General features: G+C 40.2%; 1 protein-coding gene across 2 annotated transcripts; it reads right to left on the bottom strand.

Moving 5' to 3' along the window:
- Positions 1-432: 432 nt before the first annotated feature.
- Positions 433-21,738, bottom strand: LOC121862267. 2 transcript variants are annotated; one of them, XM_042360379.1, is made up of 5 exons: positions 21,632-21,738; positions 8,615-8,776; positions 6,818-6,997; positions 5,699-5,786; positions 433-2,780 (listed from the first exon to the last, which is right to left on the bottom strand). In XM_042360379.1, the coding sequence occupies exons 2-5, from the start codon at positions 8,761-8,763 to the stop codon at positions 1,644-1,646; spliced, it is 1,554 nt and encodes a 517-aa protein (XP_042216313.1). In that variant the 5' UTR covers positions 8,764-8,776; positions 21,632-21,738; the 3' UTR covers positions 433-1,643. The 2 variants fall into 2 exon arrangements, with proteins under 2 accessions (XP_042216313.1, XP_042216315.1); XM_042360381.1 differs by lacking the exon at positions 8,615-8,776 and having other exon boundaries at positions 21,632-21,719.
- Between the last annotated feature and the right edge of the window lie 1,469 nt (positions 21,739-23,207).

Genomic DNA, 23,207 nt, shown 5'->3' with positions numbered 1-23,207 from the left:
TCAGTGGTGGGGTACTGTGGGCGAGAGAGTCATGTGGTGCCGCTGCAAACCATCAAGCTCAATTTATAAATTTCTTTATTTTTTCCATGCGTCGTTTGGCGCTCCCAATGGATAGATGACGCCCTTAACATTCGCCTGTACGGCCTATACCTTGGGCCAGCCTAGGTCAGTTTCCTCCACACTGTCTTCTGCATGCTGTATACGCACTGCCTATGGGACCCGCTGTTACTGTATGTGTTTCTAAAAATTGTTTACTAATGCCAGTGTTCTCTGTTATGTTATTTACTTTTGTCTGTTTTTGAGTCACAATTATTAGTACTATTGTTATTTCCTCAGACGTGAACGAATGCACTAAACAAACCCACAACTGACATGGCCATGCCAAATGCCAACACACACACGGAAGATTCACACGTTACTATGATACACTCATTGATGCGGTGGTATGAATTTATTGCAATAAAAAGTACAATATATGAATTGTGTGTTACTGTAATCCAATAATGATTGTATGGAAATTATAAATAGGAAACAAGTACATTAACGCTTAAGTAATCACATAATAACCCTGGGTATGGGATTTGTCTTTACAATACAGATACATATAGGTAAGTATACTAAAGTAAGAACACTTGAATTATAATATATTATGGAGTTTATGTAATATAGCATCAATTATACTAGAAAATTTTAAAGATATAACTTTAGTATTAGTTTACTTTAATTACATACTTTGTCATCTATGGGTTTACTATGTTTTCAGTAGCATGATGACTATGAGTATGAGTCAACACCAACAACACAAATTATGATAAAAATATATCCTCAGGTCAAGTTTACTTATGCAAAGTGAACTAGAACATCGATTTAGTGTCAACTCTTTGTATCTAACTCACTCTATTAACTGACCTAATTCGTCTGTATAATTTTCCACTACACTCACACTTCTAAATTTAAACATGATACTTCCCCATCAAACTTACATAAATAATCCCAGGTCGTAATAACACCAGCCAAACATCACCTAACCTAACCTAAGACTCTTGGTGACTTGGCTGCTTTAAACCTGTTCTCCAGTCTTAGTGCTTACAATGGGCAAGTTGTAAACAGTCTAGTGAAAGGCAAAAAAATAAAGAAATTATGGAACAAACTAAAGAAAGGATGGAACAAACTAAAGAAAGGATGGATCAAACTAAAGAAAGGATGGAACAAACTAAAGAAAGGATGGAACAAACTAAAGAAAGGATGGAACAAACTAAAGAAAGGATGTAACAAACTAAAGAAAGGATGGAACAAACTAAGGAAAGGATGGACCTAAGTAAAGAAAGGTTGAAAAAAAATAGATAGAGGATGGAACAAATTAAAGGAAGGATGGAACAAACTAAAGAAAGGATGTAACAAACTAAAGAAAGGATGGAACAAACTATGAACAGGAAAGGATTAACCGTAAAGGTAAATCTACTCCTGTCCCCCTGAACCTGTCTGTCGCGCGCACTAGGGTTCAGGCTGGCTAGCTTGTTGAACTCTCTTTCTCTCATAAAAAATAACAGAGATATAAGAAAATAGAGGGTATACTTCTTTCAGTCAATAACACCTGGTAATGTTGGGTAGAACAGGTCTCTGCATCATGCATTTTGAAGGCATTATTCACTAACTTCGTCTAGGATGGTGAAGATCATGTTGACCAGCCTCTCTGCTGTGTCATGCGTCATGTAGTTGGAGGCGTAAGTAAACGTGTAGAGAGGCTTACCACGGAATGTGTGCGTAGAATGAAAACACATAACTGACGCGTTGTGTATTTCACTAACATTATATATGCCTGTGACACGGACACTGTGAGTATCACCACCAATCATGGCAGACACATCTCCCATGTTGGTAAAGAGGTAGTCGCTTGTCAAGGGTGGAGGAGTCCTGAAGTAAGTAGTCGGGTCGATGGGCGGCAGCGTCATCCTCCGCACCACACTCTGTACCAGCGACGCCTCTGAAGTAAGGAGAGTTTTCAGGTCACTGCCAATTATTTTAGCAAAGTTCCAGAAACTTTCCCTCACATTTCGACTAACATTGACAAGTTGCGTGGTGTGGTACACGTGTACCCCAAGTATTGGTGAAGGGCGCCTTGCCATATATCGCCGCAGGTTGGTATTATTGGAGACACTGATATTGAAGTCTTCATCGTGGATTCCCGCCTCCTTCAGTAGTTCGACTATAGCGGTGTTTACAGCAGCCTGCAAGGCAGTGTAAAAGGTTACACCGTGTTGCTTACACCGGAGGTAGATCTTGTGGAACCTTTCTGGCTGAATCTCGCGGTGAAGAAAGTGAGTGGTCGGGTTAGGTCCCCCAGGCGCAGGATAACCTTTTAATATTTCAGGCGATTTGGTGCTTGCTAGAACTTCTTGTTTCAACTCCCTCAATCGTCCTTGATCATTGTTCAACATCTTCTCAATCAGCAGTTCTTTTTCTGTGATCTCCTGGTGTGAAACAAATACTCCTATTTGTTTGGTATTGTCAACACTCTGGCCACGCAAAACTCTGTCAAGTACTTCCACAAACCCCCGTAAGCTATAGGCCATACTGGTACCGTCCATGATGGAGTGGTGCACGAAGAAGATGATGGCGTATTGATGGGGGAAGTCTTTGTTATACTCGGGGAAGGCGCAGGAGGCGTCCGTCACCCCAGGGATCATCCGAACTTTCATCAAGGGGGCATCCTCTGTCCCCAAGCCTTCCTTGCTGAGCTTTTGGAACTCTTCTGAAGGGTTGGCTCCTTCCTCTAAAACCTATTAAAATATAAAGTGAATTTCTTTCTCAATAAGATTAAATTTCTTACCCGCGTTATATTTTGCACCTATAACGGGGAATAAAAATGCAGCCATATTGAATTTTTAACTTTAAGAAAATGTATTTATTCAAATATTGCTAAAACCACCCGAGGATAAGTCATGGCAAATTAGCTCCCGGGGATCAACCAGGCTATTTAACCACGTAGAGTTCCTGGTGGTATGTAATGATGTTGAATTGATTCTATGTAAATTTACACCAACAACTTGGGTACGCTTCATTGTTTGTTGATCGTTGTTTTAAAAGGGCTAAAAATCCTTTTATTGTTCTTAATCGAGGCAAGTTCCTACATTTAAGAGTATTTTGACTCTACCTTATTACAATGAATTTGTCCCGTTAGTTCAATCCCTTAAATTATTAAATATCAATGTTGTTTTAAGTATGACTCAACTATTACTAATATAATAATTAAGAATAGCCCAACCTTGAATGTAAATGGAAGTGTTTACTGTATTCCATGTAGCAAATGTAATGGAAATTATGTAGGTCAGACTGGGAAAGCATTACAACCCAGAATTAAACAACACAAGTACAATATTAGAACAGCATCTGAAAACAGTGCACTGTTCGTTCATATAAGGAACAATGATCATCCCACAGATTGGGAAAACAGTTTAGAAGTGTATAAATCATCACGTGTCACAGAAAGACTTCTAGATTAAGCAAGTTTGATGAGATAAATGTATTCTTTAAACCTTAGTGATGGTCAGTACAAAACTGATAATACGTTGCACAAATTTATTTGTCAGTGGCCCAAGGTTAAAAATGCTTTGAAAGCAAGTAAGGCAGAGTGTATGATAGATGATTAGTGGGTCTCATATTTTTTTTACCTGACGTGACATGACTAGTTATGTCGCCCGTTCTTATAATCTCTTCTTATGTTTGCTGTGTGGTTGGTGTGTGGATTAGTGGATGCCACATTTTTTTACCTGACTTCATGTTTTGGAAGGTCACCCTGTGTACATAAGCTCTCTCTCAGTCTTTGTAATTCAGTTGCCTCTGAAGATGACTTGAATAAAGACGAAAGCTAAGGTTCTCCATTGTTTCCCTTTCCTTGTGTGAGTTTATCAAGATTTATCTTATCCACGTTTCCATTGTGGATCTACATGAAATATATATATATATATATATATATATATATATATATATATATATATATATATATATATATATATATATATCCTAAATCACTGTAGGTGCGCGTGATCTAGGTATATGCTGATAACCACAAGGAAAGAAAACACAGTTCCCAAAGTGTAATTCACATCTTCAGGGGTGAGTACAGACTAGGTACTCACCTGAAGATAATACCTGCTCTTTCCTCATCATATATATATATATATATATATATATATATATATATATATATATATATATATATATATATATATATATATATATATATCATTAGCCCAATAAAACACGCGGACTTCTACATACAATCAACACCTCAACCCGCCAGGATTCGAACCCACGGCTCACAAGCCCATGACTGTGACCGGGGAACGCTACCTCTGGACCACCAGGATACTAAAAGGAGTCCTAGACTTTGTTATATTTCACACAAAGCCTGTTCAACGAGCTTATGGCGCCGTGAACCTCTAATGGGGACTACCTGTCTCACGTAGGTGGTCAGAGTAACGTTTTACCAAATCCGGCTTCGAAACACGAGGATCCATATATATTTCATTAGCCCAATAAAGCAAGCGGACTTCTACATACAATCAACACCTCAACCCCTCAGGATTCGAACCCACGGCCCACGAGCCCATGACTGTGACCGGGGAACGCTACCTCTGGACCACCAGGATACTAAAAGCAGTCCTAGACTTTGTTATATTTCACACAAAGTCTGTTCGACGAGCTAATGGCGCTGTGATACAGGCAGTCCTCATTAGAGGTTCACGGCAGGCTGTGGGTTCGAATCCTGGAGGGTTGAGGTGTTGATTGTATGTAGAAGTCCGCGTGCTTTATTGGGCCAATGAAATATATGTGGATCCTCGTGTTTCGAAGCCGGATTTGGTAAAACGTTACTCTGACAACCTACGTGATATGTGTAGTCCCTATTAGAGGTTCACGGCGCCATAAGCTCGTTGAACAGGCTTTGTGTGAAATATAATAAAGTCTAGGCCTGCTTTTAGTATCCTGGTGGTCCAGAGGTAGCGTTCCCCGGTCACAGTCATGGGCTCGTGGGCCGTGGGTTCGAATCCTGTCGGGTTGAGGTGGTGATTGTATATATATATACACGACACTGAACCCTCGACCTACTGGGTGTCACACCCAGTAGGTCGAGGGTTCGATTCCTTGCTGGTGAGGTCGTTGATTATATGTTCAAAGTCCGCGTGTTATATGGACTAAAAATGAAGTATATATATATATATATATATATATATATATATATATATATATATATATATATATATATATATATATATATATACAGGCTATATCCTTTTTGTGCCCATAATTATTCTTAAAACAATTATTCATTCATTTACGTTTTTTTGTTTCTTGATCTGACTTTTCTATATAGTAGAATACTCCTTTGTGCATTAAGTAACTCATTATTTGAACTGTTACGGTACTCGGCAACATCATAATTATCTCGAGGACAGGTCACCTGGTATTTCTCATGCTTTATTATCATTACTAGTATAGTATCTAGGGAACCTATCGATACGTATCCCTCTGCCATAGTCTAAGTAATATAAACCTGAGGTGAGGTCTCATGTTAACACAGGTTTGTGATCGTTAGGGTTGTAGCTGTTTTAAACACTAGACTCCAGTCCTAATGATCATGTTTGGTTATGGTCCTTTAGGGTTGAGACCCACTTGATCAGTCACCTTTAATATTTACCTGAAAATCTAAGTTGATGTGTTCGTCTTCGTAGTACCAGGGTTGTCCGCCTCGTGGCTTTATGTTCACCCTCAGGATGGGTATCTTCCTGGTGGGGGTGAGAGAGAACTCTTACTTACTGTTACTGTATATTATGGCTATGATATGATGACTACAGTTAGGTCAGTGGCAGAGCAATATTATTATGAAATGATTCAAGTAAGAACATAAAAATACTACTTTATACACACAATAATGATCCAAGGAGCGTCAAGGTGAATGATGTCTGTTACTACTTAAGTTCCCAAGTGTTCTGATAGAAACCTCTGCTTCCGTCTGAGTTAGGAATGACAATCATCTATTTCCTACCCTCCTCCTACAGGATATAGCTATTCCAGCCATTAGGTCAAAATATAACCTATTCTATGATTAGAGACAACCGAATGCTGTGGCTGTGAATTGTAAGGGAATTCCTGTGAGTTTAGGTGATGTGAATAATTAAGTGAAGATGGCGATTTTTTATGTATAAATAGGGTAATGGTAATCTGACGGGGATGACAGCGTGTACCAGTACTTTTCACACTTGTGCGTCGAAGTGAAGCGTACATTCATCATCTCGAACAACTCAGGTGGAGATAGTTGACAGAGAGGAGCGTAAGTTTGGCCAGAAACTGTTATCTTCATCAAAGATTGACGGGGTGTTCGCTCTTGCTCATTAAGATCTATAATATGACTGGTGGCTTCTTTAGGTCTGAACGACATGGGTTAATGGTAAGTTAACGTGATTGGGGAAGCTGATCTTTGATAAGATGATCATTAACTGTCAACCAACTGTCCTGTACGTCTATTTATGTGTGTGAATGACTCTCTTAAGTGGCCAAGGTGGTTAAAGGTCATGGAGATAAGTGGAGACACGCATATAACCTGAAGGACACTTAATTAATAAGCTCTTATCGTAATTCTTACTGCCACACTGAAGGCATCTCGACGTTAAGGGGGACACGGCCTGTACGCTCCATGATAATAAGCCATTTGTCAATATTGTACATGCTACGTTGTTAAATAGACTGTATAGGATTATTTGGGAAAAACTAGAAATTTCAAAAGTTCTTCGTTTATTCAAAAGCTACAAATACTCACTTGCAGAGATGAAGGAGGGTATCGACCATGTTCTGGTGGTGGATAGGTCGTGCAGTGCTTATGTTGTTCACTATACCAGAGTGTTTTGCGCCCACCTTGTGTGCCTCGAAGTACAGGTGAGAATTGAGGTTCAGCGGCCCCAACCATCTGGCCTTCTCGCTCAGTTCCCTCACATCCACGCTGATTATGTTAGTAAGTTGTGTATAATTCGTTAGCACAAACAAATACACACATAAACACATAAAACATACACAAAAAAATACACAAACACACACAGAAAAAATATATGCAAACCCACACACAAAGTCACTCACACAAACACGGAAATACACCCACAAACAAAATACCAAAGGAATCACACACACACACACACACACACACACACACACTACTATAACTACTTGGCTGTCACTCAGAATCGAGCTCTGAGGTAACTCGAAAAGCCGATAACGAAAAGGCAGGGCCGTCCACATGTGTTGCACGTGTGGAGGGCTACATCTAGTGCAGGAGGGGCGGTGGCAGCGCTTGTCTGCCTCTATATGCAGTCGGGTTGACTCGAAACTATTGACACACTTATTATGTGGTGCTCTTCCAAGCGTTAAGGTGCGGCGTGATCGTCTCCCAGGTGAGGGGGTCAAGTTGGCACTTTTTCAGGTTTGTCTTAAGACTATCTTTATATCTTTTCCGCTGTCCATCAGCGTTACATGTACCATTCGTTAGGTGACTATAAAGCAGTTGCTTTGGCAGTTTATTGTAGTCCATGCGGGAAACATGGCCAGTCCAGCGTAGTTGTTCATGGATAATGGCAGTCTCGATGCTCCTTCAGCTGGTGTCAGCGAGAATGCTGGCGTTGGTACTCTTGTCTTACCAGCAAACCTGGTGAATAGAACGTAGACTACGTTGGTAAGAGTTTTCAGTGCCTTGAGGTGCCTCCTGTATGAGACCCATGTTCGCTGCCATGTAACAGAGTGGGGAGGACCACTGCTCGATATACGTGCATAATTTCAGCTTCCTACAACTGAAGACACGGGCACAGAGTCTGCCAAAGGCTTGAGATGCACAGGCTGGCTGGAAGAGAATCGCACACACACAGACACACTGTACACAACGCAACTCTGTACATGTAATTCATTGACTCACGTCTTATTTTATGATTTTATCATTCATATTCAACTTTTTCATCCACGTTGCACTTGACACTTACACTCGCGTTGACCAACATGAGGGAATGTCCTCTGAACACAGTAATCTAAACAAGATTATACACAATAATATAATAATATAATCAAAAGATTAACAGCATCACATGGATAAAGTTCGATAAATTTACCTTCGGTAGTATATGATTTATGTCTTCTAGAAAGTTAAAGCGATGTGTAAGTCACTTCTCGCAAATAGCTCAAGCAACATAAACACCTCGTATACAATAAGGCCTTTGTCCTGACAGACTGTATGTTGTGTAAGATGTCGGGTATTGTTTTGTAATTCTTGCTCGTTGACCTGTTGCAAATATTTAGGGTCGCACTTCACAGCCGTACACATGTTTTGTTAAATATAATGATGGTGAGTTCAGACAATGTTATCTATAAAGTTATTATTTACCTTTAAGCAATTGATTGAATCTATATAGGAGTAAGTATTGGACATGTTTTATATACAACTTCCCATTCTTTACGAATTCATGCAGTAGGGGAATGATGGTTGTGTTTCGTTATATTTTCAAAACTCACCATAAACCTAATACACATGGAAAGACTCTTCACCTGAAGGTTGTGCTGTACCCTTAAGTCTCCTTACCTTGATAATGATGTAGAAGTGGGCGCGAAGGACGGGATACTGTTATACGAGCCTAATGTCCTCGCCAAGTAGAAAGACCTCCGCGTAGATGGTGGAGTGCTTGATGCCACCCCCCACACTCTCACCGCTGGTCTCATAATTGTAAACATTTTTTATCTCACACTGTCAGGGAATAAAAACTAATTACTATTGTTACGCGGATCTAGACCACGTTCTGCAACCCGTAATAGATTTGGGTACATGAACGGAAACTGAAGAATTCAATAATAGATGGAAGGAAATCTTATGAACTAAAAGCAAACCTATGCGAGCGTTCCAGCTGAAGTTAAACTGTATTAGAGGAATATATTTAATGTTGTCAATGTCTCTTAATTTTGTGTGTAAACAGGGAAGTGTATAATTGGTTGGCAGCGTAAGTGGATTAATGAGAGATATTAATTGAGGTTTGATTGAGTTTGGATTATTCAAATCCAAATTAATTTTATAAACAATATGTGTTGACTGTAATATTTTGCTTCAGATTCATAGTGACGGTGTTGTATGAAAAATAATTAAAATTGTTGTAGTTCGTTTGTGATGTTTGTTGGCATCAATTTACAGAGAATAAAGTATTTTATTGTGCATGAAACTTAAGAAAGTTGTATTGACAGTTGGATGATGATGAGTATGAAATTCTGTGTTAGTGTTAAATAACTTACCAATGTGAATCCCTTAAAATCATGGCACAATTTTCAGAGGAGGGTCCAGGTGTATTTATTGATGAAGTTGACAAGAAAGTTATTAGGTACTTTAATACATAGGGGAAACAATTCTGAATTTCCAGAGTTGAGACAAAAATTGATGATTTTTCTTCATGTGAGTTTAGTGAGTTTTAATTATTATCTATTCGATGATTGTTTTGGAAAAGTTACCAAATACGTAAAGACAATTTTGCTGTTATTTATGGTTGTTCCTTTGGGATGATAAGTTTACTAATGATGCTGGATTATGCACAACAGTTTTGTTTCCTTCAGAAAGTAAATATAGTAATTCTTCAGGTGATAATAGACGAGCACACAGACGACACACAGCCGCCAGCCGAAGCAGAGGTACAAGCAACCGCTCCAGGGACGCAGCCGAGCACAAGAAGCTACTCCAGGGACCCCAGAGACAGCAGCAGTAGTGGCGTCTCCTCCACTGTCCCAGTCCTCTCTGCTTGCTGTGCCTCGCAAAACACCTCAATCCCAGAGAAAAGATACACCGACAAATCGTTTGGCTCGATTGACATAGTTGATCTCTCCCACGGTATCGGACCTCCCTTAGGAACGCCGAATACTGCTGAGGGACCTGGTGAGACGAGCGACCATTCGTGAGTTATCAGACCTTTCCCTACCACTCATTTTTTTTTCTTTTGCTGCCGTGAAAGGACCTACTCCTCTGTCAGTTGACGCACAGGGAAGTATTCGTCTAGAAGCGCCCTGTCCCCACACCTCGCTCAGAGCGTGCTTGTGTGCAGGACAAAGGGTGAGCAGAGCCTGCCGATTCACCGGGGACTTCTGTGCTCGTGTAAAGCCTCCCATAAGTGAGGGACGCAGGAATTTAGGGACACCTGTTAGGGGAGATCTCCATAAATCTCCACTTAGGACTTAGGGAAAATGTCCAGCAAAAAAATTAAAGTGGACCACACACGCCAGCAATCCTCAGACCTGGCCTCACTGATCTTCAAGCTGACCCTAATTTTTCAGACTAGAACCTTCATCAATGAAAACATAATAAAAATCTTCCTTCAGACTGATGAAGATGCAGACAGATTCCACTCCCCAGAGGTGAGTAAAAAAACTCCAAGATAATGGCTTCACGGTCCTCAGCTCGTCTGAGTACCGTGCAAAGTGCACCCTGATATGCCGGAAAATCATATCCCGTATCTTAGAAAACGCTAATCTCCTCGCTGAACTAAACTCACACAACAACAACAAAATAACATTGGTAACTCGGATGGGAACCCTACCCATGCTCAAAATCACCACAGCAACACAAAAGATGCCATTGCACTAAAATCCCTAGGCATAAAAATAAGCAACAACATCATCCTCTCATGTGACATTGAATTACAACACTTTATCAAGGTTCACCAATGCTTCAACTTCAATGCTTCACGGCCACAGAGACAAAATGTAGCAACTGTGAAGGCCAACACACTGCCATCAGCAATAAATGTCAAATCAGATTGGATAACAGCACAACACCACTCCCTCCCCATATGACCCTCACAGCATCACCACCACCTCCCCATCACACACTCCCTACACCCACCCCACCCGCTGGACCAACAACCTGACCGCCCCTCCCCCGACACTGACGTTAAAATCACTACCATCATACTACTATCACACATCCTAAGCAACGGGAACAGGTCGCAGTTCCTAAACCTTGTGACTGAGGAACTAAAGGCCAACGGCCTACCGACCATACACATACCTGATACCTACAAAACCGGACCCGCACTCACCTTCCCCAGGGCTCCCATAAACCCCCACCCATCGACCACCATGCCCCTTCCACCCTACAAGGTAACAGTTTACAACCCACGCCCTTCCAACTCAGCAATGCCCACACCTGACCTCTGTCACCTAACCACCATTACCACACCCTCCGCCACCCAGATTAGAGACACCACTGCCCCTCCCGCCACCCAGACCAACCACTCACCTGCCCCTGCACCACAGACACCTCAACCCTCAACAAACCTAACACAGAGCCAAACAAAGAGGAAGAACTCCTCGCCCCACAACCGCTAAAACTCGCCAACTAAAGTGATATTCAGGAAACTAATAAACCCTGACCCAAACAACCCCGACATGGCCCCCGGCCACACTCTCCCCACCCATTACTCCCCCACACCCATCCACGTCATCCCCCAACCCTCACCTACATAGTACATTAAATACATCTCATACAGAACACGTTCTCACTCACTCTGAAAAATGGCAAATGAAATTCAACACCAGCAAGTGCAGCGTACTTAATATTGGAAGAACAAATACTTATAATGTATACAGCCTTAACAACATCAACCTAGAGAAGTCGACTTGTGAAAGAGACCTAGGGGTACTTGTAAGCCCGGACCTACGGCCTAGAAAACAGTGCGTTAATGTTCGAAATAAGGCAAGCAGAGTATTGGGTTTTATATCTAGAAGTGTAAGTAACAAGAGTGCAGAGGTCTTATTGCAACTATATCTTGCGCTAGTTAGGCCGCACCTCGATTATGCGGTTCAGTTCTGGTGCCCCTATTATAGAATGGATATAAATTCACTAGAGTCGGTGCAGCGAAGAATGACAAAAATGATTCCGGGACTTAGAAACCTTCCATATCAGGATAGGTTAAAGAAACTTAACTTGCATTTCCTAGAAAGACGAAGAGTGCGGGGAGATATGATAGAAGTATTTAAGTGGGTGAAAGGAATCAATAAAGGGGATATAGATATAGTTCTTATAATACCGAGCAGGATAGGACTCGGAGCAACGGATTCAAGTTGGATAAGTTTTGGTTTAGGAGGGAGATAGGAAGAAACTGGTTCACAAATAGGGTGGTGGACGAGTGGAACAAGCTTAGCAACTTTGTAGTAAGTGCGGGAACTCTGGAAAGTTTCAAAAGGAGGCTAGATAGATTCAAGGATGATAGAGAGTGGTAGTAACTCTCGATAGGAGCTGCCATGCACAGGCCAGCCGACCTATTGCAGACTCCTTATTTTCTTATGTTCTTATGTTCCCTACACTCTTTCAAGGCTCGAGGGAAAATTTCATCCGGCCCTGGGGATTTTGTATTCCTTAGTTTATTTATCTTCTTAAGAACATCCTCTTTTCTGATAGTGATATTCTTTAATTTCTCTTCTTCCTTTCCCTTAAATATCAGTTCCACCTCTGGAATTTCATCGCAAATTTCTTCTGTGAAAACCGATAAGAAGTAGCTGTAGCTGTCAGGCTCAGACCACATACCCATCACACTCCACCTCTCCTATAACCCCATCCTCCTCCCAACACCCAAACCACAATACCAATACCAACGTGCAGACTGGGATGCCTTTCGAACTACACTCTCTGAACAGCAATACACATGCAACCTCGAACACCAACCCACAAAACTCTTTAACACAATCACCGCCACAGCAGACACACACATACCAAAACACCAGTATAAGAAGAAACATTCCTTCATACCCTTCATAAGAACCCAACGCCTACTACACTGCTACAGGCGACGATTTGAACAGAACAAACAGTACCTCACACCAGTACAAGCAGACATTACCACACTAAGAACACACATCACCCACAGCCTCCTTCACGACCACGAGGTTCACTGGACTAAACTCGTAGAGGCCGCCCAGGAGCACAGAACACACAACCCCTGAGAGTTCTGGCAAATGATCGCCAAACTGAGGGGGACGGCTAGGCCTCCCTTCGATTATCTACTAGTTAACGGTAGACGAATCAGAGAACCAACAGAAGTAAGACAAACTCTAAAACTACACTGGGAACCACAACCCCCCTACCCAACAAAGACACATCTTAGACCACATTAACAACATCATCACACGAGCACTACACGAAAGAACCTCATCAGATAACATAATAGACACCACCACACTCCCATAGGAACACATCCTCACTGCACCTTTCACCCCAACAGAAGTAAAACAGGCACTGGACAGAACCAAAAAGAAAACACCAGGCGACAGCAACAAAGAGTACTCAATCCTCAAGCACCTACCCCCAGAAACAGTCAAAGCCATTACATACCTTTACAGCACCCAACTTGCCACTGGATACTTCCCCAAACTCTTCAAAACAGCCACAGCCATGATGACCCCGAAAAAAAAACGCAACACACCCACAAAACTACAGGCGGATGAGCATACTTGAGGTCTTAGACAAAACATTCGAAAGACTATATAACAAACGACTAAGGTACCACCTTGAAGGTGAAGAACTACTGTCCTACAAGCAGTTCGGATTCAGAGCACACCACTCAACCCAGGGCGCACTCAAAGGAACATACAAGACACAAAAGATGAACAAAAAGCCTTTGACACAGTGTGGTACGACGGACTAAAATGAAAAATATGTACCAACTTCAACCTCCCCCAAAAGCCACAGCAACTCCTATGCAACTTCCTAACAGACAGACAAATGAGGATAAAGTTTAACTTCGCACACTCGGAATACTTCTCACTGCACGCAGGAGTCCCACAAGGATCTGTCCTGTCCCCAACTCTATACATTCTCTACACAAATGACCTACCTGACCCCATAAACATCGACTCCCTGACTATGCAATACGCCGACGACGTAACCTAACTAGTCAGACGCAAACAAGGACTAGACCACCTCACAGACAAAGCACGGCGGCTATTCGTGTGCGACCAAGGAGAAAAAAAATACCCCCACCTAATAGAATAACTGACCATACCTAACTCCTCCCAAAACAAAACAAAACCTAACATACCCGACCTTAACCAAAATCCCAAACCTAACATTCCCCCAAACAAAACTCAACATACACGACCAAACCCAACAACCACCTCCAAATAGACAAACAACCCAACCCAACAACTCAAAAATCAAATAAATAAATAAATAAATAAATAATAAACTCCTTACTCTCCTCTCAACCTCCATTCCAAGTTTGACAAAAAAGCTCAAAATCTTTCTTCTACTCTCACCTAAAAACCTCTCCAATGATAAGCTCATCCTTCCATGCTATGAGTACTTCGACGTTTCAAGATCAAAGACTCAAAACTCTTCCTTCATCTCGCTCCGTTCATCTTTGACAAAGCTCAAAGACTTTACCTTCACCTTTCTCAAAACAACCCCACAACAAACCCATCTTTACGTATAGTTTTCTTTTGGCTTTGCGTGTCCCCCTGTTCGCTTTTTGGGTTCGCGCTGCACCCGCGGCGATGACGGTCTTCCAAACAGTGATACAGTCCGTTGACCGACTTGTCCGAGGCCTGGAGCCGTTTATTTCCTATTCCCCGCCCCCTGCCGCCGAGTCCGAGCGTGGTGTAGCTATATCCACCAATCACGGCACTGCCTCATCGCCCACACGCAAACTCAACCCCCTTCTCCCGTCACTAACCTTTATTGATTGAATAGACGATTTGTCGGTCAGAAATTTTTCGTAAGATGGCAGGTCGATGGGTTTAGAAAACGCTTAAATTTACTATGGTAACGATATTTTTAAATTAATTGGGCAAAAAGTGCACAAAAATTAGGTTAAAGTAGCTAAAAAATCACGTGACTGCTAAAAGGTCTGTGACTGGTTGTGATGTCACAGGTCTGTTCGAGCCGCCGAGCGGGAGCCTCGAGGCAGCCAGATGTGGTGTGTGTTGTTACCAGCAGAAATACAGGACTTGTGGCCATATACAATGTTGATATACACAGGCATACCTTATTTTTAGGTTAAAATAAATAACTGCTCAAGTATCATCGTGTGTATTTACTTGCTGGGTGCCAAAATGATGCAAAAGACCGATAACTCCACGACCATGATTATAACAACCACAACCATGATTATAACAACCACGAACATGATTATAACAACCACGACCATGATTATAACAACCACAACCATGATTATAACAACCACGACCATGATTATAACAACCACGACCATGATTATAACAACCACAACCATGATTATAACAACCACGACCATGATTATAACTACCCCGACCATGATTATAACAACCACGACCATGATTATAACAACCACGACCATGATTATAACAACCACGACCATGATTATAACAACCACGATAAGGATTATAACAACTACGACTATGATCATAACAACCACGACCACCTGGAAAACGATGTCGCTGTACGCTGTCAGCCGCAGCCGGACGGCGGTTGAGCGCTAGCCAAGCGCGAGCGTCCGAACTATCACGCCTCGTTAAATTGTACCGCCGGACTCGCCACAGGGCACGAAGGGCCCACGATCACTTGTCTCGACTATTATAGCAGGACTGTAAACTTTTATTACAAATTATATATACCGTATCACTCTACGAACGTGGCAGAGTGTATTTCTTGTGTTTTCTCAGAACCAACAACTCGTCCATTGGGAGTTGTTTTCAGATATGTGCATCACAAGTAACAAACCATAAAATGAACCTCTGTGTGTTAGGTTTGTATTGTAGTATAAGATAATTTCTAATCTTAATGTTTTATTTGGGGTTTTTCACTAGTATAGAGGTATTGGTACAGTTATAGTAATCTAATAAATGAATGGTAACAATACAACGCTGGTTATGTTAAAGTGAAACAACAGAACAATAAACAGTCAGGGCTATTATGTCGTAGTGGTAAAATATATGAACACTCGCAATGGTAATTTCTATCAATATACAGTAACTGAGAATAAAAGGTAAGAACATGGAAAATTTATGTGTTGAAAACATTTTGATATACAGTATAGACCAGTAGATGTCTTTTAAGTGATGTATGTCTTCTCTTTCGTGATTTATCTTTTGACTGAATGTATTGGTTAACTTGTGGTCGTACTTTTCTGAAGAAACTGTAAAGGCTTATCACTCCAGTTAATAACTTTTTTTTGCTACTGCCAGATGATTATATTCAGCTGAGAGAAAACCTTCAGTACAGGGGGTTAATTAACACCATCACTTCAGTATACTTCACAGGCTGGACCCGGAGCTGCGAAGACCTGCCTCTTTTGCTGCATGTTTGAGCAGTCTGCAACTTTGTTGTGATAGGACACTCAATCCTAGTGATTGTACTTACTCAACATAGTGACGGTGTAATTACCATCACAGATTGTACGGAAAATTCCAACTTCTGGAAAACAAATATTTGGGCTCCCCAAATTTTGACTACTACCCGTGCGTCTACGTCCTGGATTGGCCAATCAGTGGTGCCCCACGGTGGCGTGATACATGCACGTTTACTGCGGTGCTCTGATTGGCTAACCGAACGTGGCGTGGTAGGTAGGCTGTTTCTACTCTCTAAGTCCTCTTCTTTCTTTTTTTCATCCCCCTCATGCACTCCGTTCTTTGAACGGGAGGCGGGACTTAGCGATACGGTCGATCCGGCAAGGGAACCTGTGATAGTGCAGGGCACCCCTTGTCCGGGGGTCACCGGTAGGTGGCAACTTTCTTAGACATAACTATAGTCACAGGTAACCTGAGTGCAGAACCCTACGAGCCTGACGCCCGTCCAAGAGGGGGGGGCGGGGTCACTGCTCCCAGGCAGGAGCCCTGTGTTATAGGTAGGATTAGATGTAATCAAGAAGATGACAACAAGCATTAGAATAAAACATAGAGATAAGGGACACTCTATTGGAAGGGGAAAAGTGGCAGAAATCACTTACAACAAATTGCAAGTCCCACTAACAAGAATATTCAGCACCAATGAAGGTTTTAAAGTAATCTGTAAAGATGACTTTGATTCAGATAAAATCCTTTCAAAAGAAGCCAGAGATATATTTTACAATGAAGGCCTTGTTGTTGTCATGCCACCAGAACAAAAAGCAAAAAGATCAGTTTTCGTTCGTCAAGTCGACCAAGAGATCGGGAGGAAGACATCTGAAGACCTGAAAGATGAACTGGAACGCCAAAACAGGTGGATGAAGATTGAAGAAGTCATTAAGATAAAAGACTATACTCATGTTTTTAAGATTACTTTTGAAGAAGTGTCAATGGCTGAGAAAGTTTTACAACAGGGCTTTCTAATATTCAACATGTCAGTCACACCACATCAAATAAAGAAGGAGACATTCATCAGTCTGCAAACTTGCTTCTCCTGCTACAAATATGAAGAACACACAACGAGAGACTGTCCGGAAAAAGAAAAAAAGTACTGCTCAGATTGTGCAGGCGACGACCATACCTACACTGAATGTAAGAATACACATGTTGGCTGTCTCAACTGTAAGAGAAACGGGAATGCATACATAGGACATAGGACGTTAGCAATGGCATGCCCAATAAAAAAACACATGATAAAGTACAAGGAACAAGAAACAAGGAAAAAGGAACAAGACAAGAAGGATACGACATACGTCGAAATAGCCAAGAGAGCGGTCCAAGAGGCTCATAGACCAGAATCCACCATATTAAACCTAAGTGAGCCAATACATGATAAGGTAATGATTAGTATGATCCATGCACATTTGCACAATATCATTGCACCCGGATCATACAATGAGGAATTAAGGAAAATGTTTAAATTGAATAGCCTACCAGAGATGATATTTCCAGAGAATCCACAATCCGAAAAACTATTTCAGGCAACATATGCAAGCGAACTGAGAGAAAGACTACAGCTAGACAAACAAAGGTTTGAGCAAGGAGCAACAGCTGATACACAAGGAACACAAGCGACTGATAGAGATCCCAGACAAATGACTAGAAGTGACAAAGAGAAGATAGAAATAACAAAAGGACAGACTATAAGACAAAGGAGTAGGAGGAGAGAAGATAAGATGGAAACTGAACACAATATACAACCTGAATCTGCTGAAGATATTGGATTAAAAGTTATCACTACAACAAAACATGGAATCCCAACATCGAGACCAACAGGAGGGACAATAGTAAAAAACTGTGAAGGAGGGATATACAAGTGGACATATCAAGAAAAATCCCTAAGTGAAGATTATGTCTGGTCACTAATTACTACGGACAAACTAAAGATTACGACCAATGACTTTAAAATAGTAGACCCGTCAGAGTTTAGAAGAGTCAGAAGCGGGAAACAGGATGATAGGTCTCCACTTCAACAGTCACAATCCAAGTATAAGAAATAATGGACAATAGACAAACAGTAAGAACTTTAAGAATAATACAACACAACGTAAGAAACTGGAAGACCGAGAGAATTAACCTAAGTAATATATATCAAGAAATTGACCCTGACATTATACTAATAAACAGTCACGGTGAGACAGAAAACAACAACATAAAACTCTTTAACTATTATGTAAACCAAAGAAATAAATCGGGCGAGAAAAATGACGGAGTAGCTATAGCGGTTAAAAGAAACTTAAAATTTAAACTAATCGATGACTTCCAGGATGAATTTCTAGCAATAAAAATAAATACAACTCAAGGAGACGTAATTATTGCTACTACTTATCTGCCACCGAGACGACCCTACTTACCTATAGAAGACCTATTAAAATTGGCTAACAATAGTCATCCGATGTACATCTTAGGAGACTTTAACGCCAGACATAGGATTTTTGACAATACAAATAATAACGTCGTGGAAACGCCCTTAATCAATTAATAAATTTAGGGAAAATCAATCATCTGGGTCCTAACTTTCCAACCTGGAGAAATCACAATACACAATCGACACCAGACAAAATTTTTACCAACAACAAAGCCTTTTTCAATTACCATATAATACAGGGACCTCTTACAGCAGTGACCATCTGCCAATTATACTAACACTGTCAACAAGCCCCATACAGATACCAATAAAAAAGAGACTGAAAATGAGTAAAACAGACTGGGACAGCTTCAAAGACGACTTAAGTAATCACCACTCGATTAACCTACAAGGGAAAACAACAGAAGATATAGACTCAGAAATGGACAGACTGCACTCAGCAATAAAACATCTATAACCAAACACACTCCTACTTCACACTTTAGAACATTACCCAACAACAGACTACCAGAAGAAGTTAAATTAATCCAAACCCATTACAATGAAATAAACAGGTATATGGAAAGACACGGCAGTAACAGATGGCTATATACGACACAGATAGCACTACAGATAAAATTAAGAGACGCATGTAAGGAAGCAAACAATAAAAAATGGAATGATATTATAATGGCGGCTGACATGACTAAAGACACAAAAACATTTTGGACTTCCATAAACAAGATGATGGGGCACAACAAGCAAAAAACACCATACATTAAAGACCAAAATGGAACAAAATTGCACGAGGAAAATGAACAAGAGTCAGCATTCAAAAGGAATGGGTAAAAGTTTTTAAAATATCAGATGAGGAAAATGGAGATTTTTGATAGTGAACACGAAGAAAGGATAGAAGAAGAAATGGGAAGACAAATACATAGAATCACCCCAAGGCAATATATAGACTATAACTTATTACCTAATAATCAAATAATAACCATGGGAGAAATGATGCACTGTCTGAGGAAATTTAAGGAAAAAGCCCCTGGGCTCACAGGTATTACACGAAATATGATCATGAATCTACCTGAAAACATTTTAAATACACTATTAAACATTTATAACGCATGCTTAATAACTGGTTACTTTCCAGACAAACTAAAATATGCTAAAATGATATTTATTCCTAAGGAGGGTAAGGACAATAAGGAAATATTAAACTACAGGCCAATATCTTTATTAGAAATTACCGGGAAACTATTGGAAAAAATATTAAATTCAAGACTTATAGCCTTTTTAACACAACATGGGAAAACTAACAACAGACAACATGGATTTATGCCCAATAGAAATACCCTAACTGCAATAGCTACAATAACGGAAATAATTGCAATAGAAAAAAGCAAGGGTAACCAGATCAATATAATTTTAAGGGATGTTTCTAAGGCTTTTGATAAAGTTTGGCATTTAGGCTTGAAATATAAAATATTAAAACTGGGACTTAACGAATACTTGCTAAGAATATTGTGTAACTATTTAGATGATAGGAGAGCACAAATTCAAATTGGAAACTTTATGGGAACTATGTTTAATCTTGAGAGTGGAGTACCTCAAGGAGGATGCCTTTCTCCAACACTATATACAATTTATACTTCAGACACACCTCAACCTACCCCCTTTAGCGAATATGTAATGTTTGCTGATGATATTACTCAAATAGTATCATACCCAGGAAAATCAACTCAATTTATGGCACTCTACACGGTAAGAGCGATAAAAAACATAAATGATTTTGAGAAAAAATGGAAAATCAGGACAAATAAGAACAAATTCAAGATAATACCAATAGCCAAGATTAAAACAAGTCCAGTAATAGTCGACCAGGAACTATACCCATACGACACTGAAGGCAGGATGCTTGGATTAAAACTAACAAAAAGAGGATATATAACATACTTAAAAGATAAAGAACGACAGGCAAGAATAAGATTATCAAAAATAAAACGCTTTAAGAACCTTAGCATTAATAACAAAAGAAAGATTTATATTGCCCTTGTCAAATCAATTATGGACTACCCACCCATCCCATTGAACACCCTTAGTAAAACGTGCATTAAAAGGTTACAAACAGTACAAAATATAGCCCTCAGATTTATATATAACATAAAATATACAGACCACATCAATAATGAACAGCTACACAAGAGAGCAAACCTCTTAGCAATCAATGTAGATATACACAACAAAGCTGTAAATATTTGGAAAAAAGTGACTGAACTTAACACAGAAACATATCAAAACTGGATAAATAATATAGACAACGAAGAATTCCAAGAACACAGTTGGTTTAAATCAGCCAGGAAGAAAGTAATTTAACCATCTCCTGCCCCAATATACATATAAAACCTTAATAGAGAGAATAAAAGATGAGTGACCTACCAGCTCCATTAAGAACCTGGCAGGCCTCTCCATACAGTGTACCTTTAGACTAATACAACTAACAAAAAAAAAAAAAAAAAAAAAAAAAAAAAAAAAAAAAAAAAAAAAAAAAAAATGTGACTACCCTCCCAGCTACACAAGGACCTGGGCGGGCTCACTAACTCCAAAAATAATAAAAATAATAATAATAAGCAGCATTATATAAATAAACCAATATTAATACAAAGGTCTGACGACCCAAGGGAGCAGAACAAAGACAAAACACCAATAAGAAAGATGAAGCGATCTGGTTGAGCCCAGATTCTTTCTACTCCTACTGTATTTCAGTTTCACCACTTTTCCTTCAACCCCTAATAATCTTCTTTCACCTCTTAACTAAAGACTTCGTATCGTATCGTATCGTATCGTATACTTCACAGGTCTTACCAAAGATACAGAAGGCGTCGGCAGCTAACACACACAAGCTCGTCTGGCAGACTTCAGCTACTCTGGAGGACTGGTCCAGCCTCTCCCGTCTAGTGTTTGAGTTAACGTATGGGACTGAAGTGTACCTTGCATTATCTCCATTATGATAAGCATTAGTCTGTGATAAGAAAGTGGGCCAGTGAGACATGTCTGCCCGTATTCTAGGCCTTCGGCACGCAAGGAGGCAGCATAGCCGGAACTGCACTAGATCGCCTTCACTTCCCCAAGTGTAAACTTAGGTACCAATTTACAGCTGGGAAATTTGTAGTGCCTGGGAATGAAATCACCGACCCATGGAACAGCGTGAGAGTACTGTAACCATTTTCTGACGTGCTCCCACTCGACTCGCGTTCCTTAAAAGAAAAAAAGGTGATATTTTAATTCGTCCTTCTTCGATCTTTATACAAGACTTTGATTTTATCGGATTTTCCTGCATTTAACCTCTTCGCTTAGTTTATCATCAGTGTGAAAAAGTTACCCCGGTTTACGCACACACACAATATAAATAAGTATCATCATATTAAGAAATGATATACAGAAACAAATAGTGGGCTCATATAATATTGATGGTTAAACAAGGAAGGTGGTGGAAAGAGTGCATCTCCAAGGTGCCATTAGCAAACCTGTGTGCGTCTTTATTGTGTGTGAGTGTGTGTGTGTAACCGAAATGTATATACTGTAGTATGATTTTGGTCCACAACAAATGTATTGTCAACTTTTAAAGCCCTGAATTATTTCATATTCAGGGTTAGTCTTTAATATGAGAAAATTTATCCATTTTGCAGTGATAGATAATTGACTTGTTTAATACACTCACACTGACATACAGATATCGTCTACAGCCAAGTTCCGTCAACCCTTAACCCGTGAAATAAACTCATAATAAACTCTGTTGAAGGTGTTCTGTGTCACCAGTTAACCTCGCTTGAGGACTAAATGTTGAATTGAACATCAAATAGTGATGATGCCTTTTTCCAGCAATTAATCTTTGCCTGGCCCCGAAAAAGTAGATCTAAATATAAACATTGCCCAACAACAGTTATACTTGGAGACACAAAAGCCTTCTGAAGTATAAATGATGATGGTCTGCCCAAACTCCAGATAATCTCTCCAAAATTGTATGGTTAGTTATACTGCCTGGTTTGGGGTGAATAAACAGAGCACAACAGACCAACAGCACAGATGATGATAATAGTCGCTGTCCAAACTTTACAGAGAGGTATAAAAGTCAGGTAGTAGGTATTAGGCAGCTATCAAACAGGGAAGTACAACCGCCTGGGAAGATATTGAAAGCATAACGTGTTGTCTATGGTAGACCCTGCTGCCACATGGCTTCACGAAAGTTGTGACCAAGTCCCAGGTTGCTCAACTGACTTTCTGCCTCATTTACACACAATTGCAGGGTCTCAATTGTTTCTCTTAATATTGACAACACAACATACATATATTGTTTCTCACTTTTGATTTTCACTTGTATTTCTTTATGGTTCTTTATTTTTATTATTATCATTATTACATTTTCGTTCCCTAGGTCCCG

Source organism: Homarus americanus, unplaced genomic scaffold (assembly GCF_018991925.1).
Source record: "Homarus americanus isolate GMGI-L3 unplaced genomic scaffold, GMGI_Hamer_2.0 scaffold31037, whole genome shotgun sequence".
Classification (NCBI taxonomy): domain Eukaryota; kingdom Metazoa; phylum Arthropoda; class Malacostraca; order Decapoda; family Nephropidae; genus Homarus; species Homarus americanus.
Note: the sequence above shows the minus strand (reverse complement) of the source record. Positions and strands in the feature narration are given on the sequence as shown.

Excerpts from the sequence above, each read along its gene's own strand:
- LOC121862267 (XM_042360379.1), bottom strand. The coding sequence starts at position 8,763 with ATGTTTACAATTATGAGACCAGCGGTGAGAGTGTGGGGGGTGGCATCA. Across the intron at positions 6,998-8,614 it reads ACTTCTACATCATTATCAAG|CGTGGATGTGAGGGAACTGA; the intron begins GTAAGGAGACTT and ends TAACATAATCAG. Across the intron at positions 2,781-5,698 it reads ACATCAACTTAGATTTTCAG|GTTTTAGAGGAAGGAGCCAA; the intron begins GTAAATATTAAA and ends ATATTTTAATAG.